The sequence below is a fragment of the Borostomias antarcticus genome (genome assembly GCF_949987555.1).
Source record: "Borostomias antarcticus genome assembly, chromosome: 27".
NCBI classification, from domain to species: Eukaryota; Metazoa; Chordata; class Actinopteri; order Stomiiformes; family Stomiidae; genus Borostomias; species Borostomias antarcticus.
In genome coordinates this window covers 7,472,977-7,480,476 of record NC_140260.1, presented here as the reverse complement: position 1 = coordinate 7,480,476, position 7,500 = coordinate 7,472,977, and the positions used below count along the sequence as shown (strand labels likewise).

At 48.7% G+C, this 7,500-nt stretch overlaps 1 protein-coding gene across 1 annotated transcript in view; it reads left to right on the top strand.

Annotated features, from left to right (window-relative positions):
• The window catches only part of LOC311326439 (zinc finger protein ZFPM2-like), a gene marked incomplete at both ends in the record, with an annotated part of 72,552 nt that overhangs the window by 53,759 nt on the left and 11,293 nt on the right, over positions 1–7,500 (top strand). Inside the window, 2 exons of the mRNA XM_084459332.1 lie at positions 1,145–1,227; positions 4,164–4,243. Of these exons, the coding sequence (XP_084315458.1) occupies positions 1,145–1,227; positions 4,164–4,243 (163 nt within the window). The remainder of the gene's footprint in view (positions 1–1,144; positions 1,228–4,163; positions 4,244–7,500) is intronic.

Sequence of the window (7,500 nt, the reverse complement as noted above, 5' to 3'; positions counted from 1 at the left end):
CTCTGTCTCTCTCTCTGTCTCTCTCCATCTATTTCTCTGTTTCTCTCTCTTAGTCTCTCCGTCTCTCTCTCCATCTCTCTCTCTCTCCTTCTCTCTACTGTACATCTCTCTCTTTCTCTCTCTTCGTCTCTCCATCTCTCTCTGTCTCTCTCCGTCTCTCCATCTCTCACCCGGTCTCTCTCTGTCCTTCTCTCTCCATCTCTCTGTCTCTCCTTCTCTCTCCATCTCTCTCGCTGTCTCTCCTTCTCTCTCTCTCTCTCTCCTTCTCTCTCTCTCTCATCTCTCTCCATCTCTCTTTTTCTCCTCTCTCTCTCTCTCTCCTTCTCTCTCTCTCTCTCTCTCTGTCCGTCCCTCACTATTGCCAGGGGATAGAGAGTGTGGCCATGCTGAGAGTGGCAAGCCCCTGCTGCTGGAGAGAGATAAGTAGCCCCTCCTCCCCCCTCCTCCCCCCTCCCCCCATCCTCCTCTCCTCCCTCATCCCTTCACTCTGATCCTCATCCCAGTCCTGCTCACTCCCTCTCTCTGGGTTTCTTACTGTGGCCCGACAGCATTTCACAAAACACAACAACATTTCACAAAAAAAACATTTCAGTATGCGTAACGTTTCACAAAATACAACATTTCACAGTCTCGGGCCGTCAGTTGATAGCTCACTCCTAGCCTGAGATATTGACGTTTTTCTGCTGGGCGGATGAATTCCTGCAGGGGGACACATTTTGGCGCAACACTGATGGATCCAACTTGCCCTAGACCCGCCTTAGACTGGTACAATGCAAAGTGATTGGCCCCAGACGGCCGAGAGTGGAAACAGGAAATGACATTGAACTGACTTAGGTTCTGTCCAATCAGAAGAAATGTCAGTGTTTTGTGAAATGTCTTCATGTTTTGTGAAATGTCTTCATGTTTTGTGAAATGTCGTGTTTTGTGAAATGTTGTCATGTTGCAAAATGTTGTGTTTTGTGAAATGTCGTATTTTGTGAAATGTCCTCATGTTTTGTGAAATGTCGTCGTGTTCTGCACTTCGGGGCCACCGTAGTTTCTCTCTTGACATCCTCATCTCCCCTCTCTCACCCCTCCCTCTCACTCTCAACCCCACTCCTGTTTCACACTCCCGACCTCTCCCTCCTCCTCTCCCTCCATCCAGAGACACAGCCTGTCACAGCTCTCCAGTCAGGCGTCAGACGGGATCTCATATGCAGATTCCTCTTCCTCATCCAGCCACTGGCAGTGAGAGAGAGGTCATCATCAAAACACTCCACAGGAAATAGAATAGACTCCGCTCTGCTGTCCGTGGTCGTATGCTGTAACACAGTTCACAGTTCAAATATAGTTATATAGACTATTTGTTCTATACAGTGCATCCAGTGTGTGTTGGTGTTGTGAAAGTGTCTTGCTCATCTCCTGGCCTTCTTCAGGACAGCTGCATGGAGCCCCCCCCCCCCCCCGCCCCTAATGACATGCTAATGTATTCGTCAGACAGCCCGTCAGAGTGTCCCGTGCAGACAGGCTTGGCCTATTGTGATGTGATTGAGCTGCCCCCCCCCTCCCCTCCCCCCAGCCCCCCGAGACGCCTGACCCTGTGTGATCCTAATCACGTTCATGGTCAAAGTTCACATCAAATTGACCAACAACGAAAGTCTAGAAAAACAGGAAGATGTAAGCAAGGGATTATCTTCCTCCGTGTGTGTGTGTGTGTGTGTAGTCGTTGGTGTAGCCTATTGATTGTTACATTTAGCAGACAGCCTCACCAGGGGAGCGTTCAGATTCAGTGAACAGGCGACTGTTCGTGGCAACATGTTTTCTTTGAACGGTTAAACTTGAATGTGGAGCCCTCCTGTGATCAACGATGATTTTCTGGATGATATTTTGGATGTAGTCCCGCTAGTACAATCTTATTTAACGTTAGTTAGAATTAAAAGGGCATCCGGTATTCAAATCCGGATTCAATTCCCTCAGTCCAGCGTCTATTTTTGTTCACCGCAAACTACCTCCTCAGACTGTTCACTTATGTTTGCAAACGTTCACGGTGAACTCAAAGCTAATTGAGAAGAAGTTTGGAACAGTTTGCGAACGTTGGCGAATGTTTCCTATGTTCACTGAACATGAACGCACCCCAGGGCTGGAGGTGTTTATAGTTCTGAGTTCTAAACGCTGAATTCTGTTAGAGGTTCTGAAAGATCATACATTCATACAGGAAACAAGAGCTGTGTTCGAAACCGCTCCCTATTCCCTATATAGTGCGTCCGCCATTTTTTGTAGTGTTCGAATTCTCAACGGTTAATTTCATTCACTATATAGGCTGTATTTCAAACCGAAGGGCTCATCCCTACACCCTACGGAGTGTCTTCCCTTCGTAGTGAGCACTGTGAAGGGCATAGGGAGTAGTGAGCACTGTGAAGGGCATAGGGAGTAGTGAGCACTGTGAAGGGCATAGGGAGTAGGGTGTCAAGATATCGCTGGTTTGGAACGCCCTTCAACGTCATTTTCAGGCCTGTCTCATCTCACAGCCTGTCACAAGCTGCATATATGGCTAACCATAATTCAGTAATAAACCGAGAGGCCGTGTGTTATAGTGATTTTATAACAGCTAGGGGGCGTTGTTAGGCGGAGTTGCTTTTATACAACGGTTACTGCTATTATTGTAAAATAAACACACAGCAATGTAAAATATTAACATTTATTCAAAACGAAGCATCATTCCATCAATTCCGCCGAGCAAAATAGTTCCCCTAACAAAAGGGTTGCCAAGCAACAACTACAATGCATTGGATCAAATGGGAGGCGCATTAATACTGAAAATGGAATGATATGCGGTCCCAGGTGTGTGTTACAAAGTATTTTAACACGGCTTCCAGCCAATCAGAATCAAGAACCAGAACTAACCGTTGTATAACCCTTGTTAATGAATAAATCCTATCTTACCTGAAGCTATGCTTTCGGAGTGGGGAAGTGATGTGTCCTGATCTCAGGCTATTAGAAGCCCAAAACGGCGGGGTCATCTGAGAATTTCACAAAGTAATTGTGTATCACCTGTTTAAGCAGCTGAGTTTGACACAGCTGTAGCCGATCGGCTTTGCTAGGTTTGTGTCCGATGTCCCATTCATATCTCAGCCAAAACTATGCTTGAACTTCTCCACTTGCCAGCTTGTGCTTCTCATTATTATCCTTGGGGGAGTTGCTTTAGCCGTTGGATTGTATTCAGACATAACGTAGGCTGGTACTGTAAGGATCACAGCCGACTGATGCACCCTCCCCTCCCAGGACGGAGGGTTATCAGCCGGGCTGGAGTTCCGTCTCTCATCACTGACCAGCAGCTGCCAACTTGGGCTAATGCTAGTTAGTTAGCTACATCGTAAATTCGTCAAACGTAATAATTACCACACATATAATTAAAAAATACCCATAGCTAGTTAAATCATGATGTAACTAAGATATCTGCTAAAAATATATATTTTTTTTCCATCAACAAATTTAGCTACAATGTTCGCAAACCATTAAGCTAGGTTGTCAAATTAGTGTCGCCTCAACGCCCACCATATTTGTTGATGCATTATTGACCGTTTTATGTGCGCGGTTTGTTTACGTGATCCATGAATATCCGACACAATGACCTTCCATGTAGTGACCTTTAAATCGTTCCATATGTAGTTCACTATATGGGGAACACTACATATAATAGCGAATAGGGAGTGAGTGAACGAGGGAACGGTTTCGAACACAGCTAAAGTGTCTCTGAGAGCTAACAGAAGTATGCTAGCATTCCTCCCTACATTGCCTGAAACACACTGACACCACACACACACACACTCTCACTCTCTCTCTTTCTCTCACACACACACACACTCTCACTCTCTCTCTCTCTCTCTTCCTCTCACACACACACTCACTCTCTCTCTCTCACACACACAGACGCACACACACACTCTCTCTCTCACACACACATATACACACACTTCAGGATACCTCAGCTCCCCACCCAACAATAAACCCCTTGTCCAGCCCTACAGTATACCTACTTACACCCTTCTCTATCTCTCTCTCTTTCTCTCCCTCTGCTCCCTATCTCTCTCTCCCTCCCCCTCCTCTCTCTCTCTCTCTCTCTCTCTCTCTCTCTCTCTCTCTCTCTCTCAGAGCCATCAAAGGTCTGTTTCCGTAGTGATCAGAAGGGGTCCCAGGTGGCTACAGGATGTGACATCACTGTCCGCAGAGGAAGGGAAGACCAACTGTGTCATCTACAGTAAAGGTATGTCCCCCACCCCCCCCGCCCTTTCCTCTTCACGACAGTCACTTCCTGCACTGCCTCCACACTGTCTCATTCCCCCGCATCTGGTCCTGGAAACCAGCATAGTACCACTCTGTCTGTGTCAACCCTGTTACCACACTGTCTGTGTCAACCCGGTTACCGCTCTGTCTGTGTCAACCCTGTTACCACACTGTCCCTGTCAACCCGGTTACCACACTGTCCCTGTCAACCCTGTTACCACTCTGTCTGTATCAACACTGTTACCACACTGTCTGTCAACCCTGTTACCACTCTGTCTGTATCAACACTGTTACCACACTGTCTGTGTCAACCCTGTTACCACTCTGTCTGTATCAACACTGTTACCACACTGTCTGTGTCAACACTGTTACCACTCTGTGTCAACCCTGTTACCACTCTGTGTCAACACTGTTACCACACTGTCTCTGTCAACCCGGTTACCACACTGTCTGTATCAACCCTGTTACCACACTCTGTGTCAACCCTGTTACCATGCTGTCTGTGTCAACCCTGTTACCACGCTGTCTGTGTCAACCCTGTTACCACTCTGTCTGTGTCAACCCTGTTACCACACTGTCTGTGTCAACCCTGTTACCGCTCTGTCTGTGTCAACCCTGTTACCACACTGTCTGTGTCAACCCTATTACCACTCTGTGTCAACACTGTTACCACACTGTCTGTGTCAACCCTGTTACCGCTCTGTCTGTGTGAACCATGTTACCGCTCTGTCTGTGTCAACCCTGTTACCGCTCTGTCTGTGTCAACCATGTTACCGCTCTGTCTGTGTCAACCATGTTACCGCTCTGTCTGTGTCAACCATGTTACCGCTCTGTCTGTGTCAACCATGTTACCGCTCTGTCTGTGTCAACCATGTTACCGCTCTGTCTGTGTCAACCCTGTTACCGCTCTGTCTGTGTCAACCCTGTTACCACGCTGTCTGTGTCAACCCTGTTACCACACTGTCTGTGTTAACCCTGTTACCACTCTGTGTCAACACTGTTACCACACTGTCTCTGTCAACCCGGTTACCACACTGTCTGTATCAACCCTGTTACCACACTGTCTGTGTCAACCCTGTTACCACGCTGTCTGTGTCAACCCTGTTGCCACGCTGTCTGTGTCAACCCTGTTACCACACTGTCTGTGTCAACCCTGTTACCACACTGTCTGTGTCAACCCTGTTACCACTCTGTGTCAACACTGTTACCACACTGTCTGTGTCAACCCTGTTACCGCTCTGTCTGTGTCAACCATGTTACCGCTCTGTCTGTGTCAACCATGTTACCGCTCTGTCTGTGTCAACCCTGTTACCGCTCTGTCTGTGTCAACCCTGTTACCACGCTGTCTGTGTCAACCCTGTTACCACTCTGTCTGTGTCAACCCTGTTACCACACTGTCTGTGTTAACCCTGTTACCACACTGTCTGTGTTAACCCTGTTACCGCTCTGTCTGTATCAACCCTGTTACCACTCTGTCTGTATCAACCCTGTTACCACTCTGTCTGTGTCAACCCTGTTACCACTCTGTCTGTGTCAACACTGTTACCACTCTGTATCAACCCTGTTACCACTCTGTCTGTATCAACCCTGTTACCACTCTGTCTGTATCAACCCTGTTACCACTCTGTCTGTATCAACCCTGTTACCACTCTGTCTGTGTCAACACTGTTACCACTCTGTATCAACCCTGTTACCACTCTGTCTGTATCAACCCTGTTACCACTCTGTCTGTATCAACCCTGTTACCACTCTGTCTGTGTCAACCCTGTTACCACACTGTCTGTGTCAACCCTGTTACCACTCTGTATCAACCCTGTTACCACTCTGTCTGTGTCAACCCTGTTACCGCTCTGTCTGTGTCAACCCTGTTACCACTCTGTCTGTGTCAACCCTGTTACCACACTGTCTGTGTCAACCCTGTTACCACTCTGTCTGTGTCAACACTGTTACCACACTGTCTGTGTCAACCCTGTTACCACTCTGTCTGTGTCAACCCTGTTACCACACTGTCTGTGTCAACCCTGTTACCACACTGTCTGTGTCAACCCTGTTACCACACTGTCTGTGTCAACCCTGTTACCACTCTGTCTGTGTCAACCCTGTTACCACACTGTCTGTGTCAACCCTGTTACCACACTGTCTGTATCAACCCTGTTACCACACTGTCTGTGTCAACCCTGTTACCACTCTGTATCAACCCTGTTACCACTCTGTCTGTATCAACCCTGTTACCACTCTGTCTGTGTCAACACTGTTACCACGCTGTCTGTGTCAACCCTGTTACCATGCTGTCTGTGTCAACCCTGTTACCGCACTCTGTGTCAACCCTGTTACCACTCTGTCTGTGTCAACCCTGTTACTACACTGTCTGTGTCAACCCTGTTACCACACTGTCTGTGTCAACCCTGTTACCACGCTGTGTGTCAACCCTGTTACCACACTGTCTGTGTCAACCCTGTTACCACGCTGTCTGTGTCAACCCTGTTACCATGCTGTCTGTGTCAACCCTGTTACCATGGTGCTCCTCTGCCTGACCAGTGTGTCATGAAGAGGACGAGAGACATTGTCCAAGATGGCCCTCAGTTTGGCCAGCATTCTTCTCTCTGCCTCCTGAGTCCAGACTGTCTCCCAGAACAGAGCCCACCCTCCTGATCAGCATATCCATCCTGTTAGTGTCCACTGCTTTGATAATGCTGCCCCAGAACACCACCGCCAACAAGATGACACTCACTACTCACGACTAGTAGAACATGTAACGTCTTTCTACACGCATCAAAGGACCTGAGCCTCCTCAGGAAGTAGAGTCAGTTCTGTCCCTTCTTGTAGATGGACTGGGTGTTTCCTGCCTATCACAGCCTGGTGGGTCAGGGTAAGGTGTCCCCCAAGTACTTGCATGACTGGACAACCTCAACATCCACCCCTGGATGGAAACGGAGGATGAGAAGTGTTCTGTCTCTGTGGTCACTGGCTGGGTGTTGGGGTGGAGGGTTCAGGGTGGGCTGGGTGTTGGGGTGGAGGGTGGGTGATGGGGTGGAGGGTGGGTGTTGGGGTGGAGGGTTCAGGGTGGGCTGGGTGTTGGGGTGGAGGGTTCAGGGTGGGCTGGGTGTTGGGGTGGAGGGTGGGTGATGGGGTGGAGGGTGGGTGTTGGGGTGGAGGGTTCAGGGTGGGCTGGGTGTTGGGGTGGAGGGTTCAGGGTGGGCTGGGTGTTGGGGTGGAGGGTTCAGGGTGGGCTGGGTG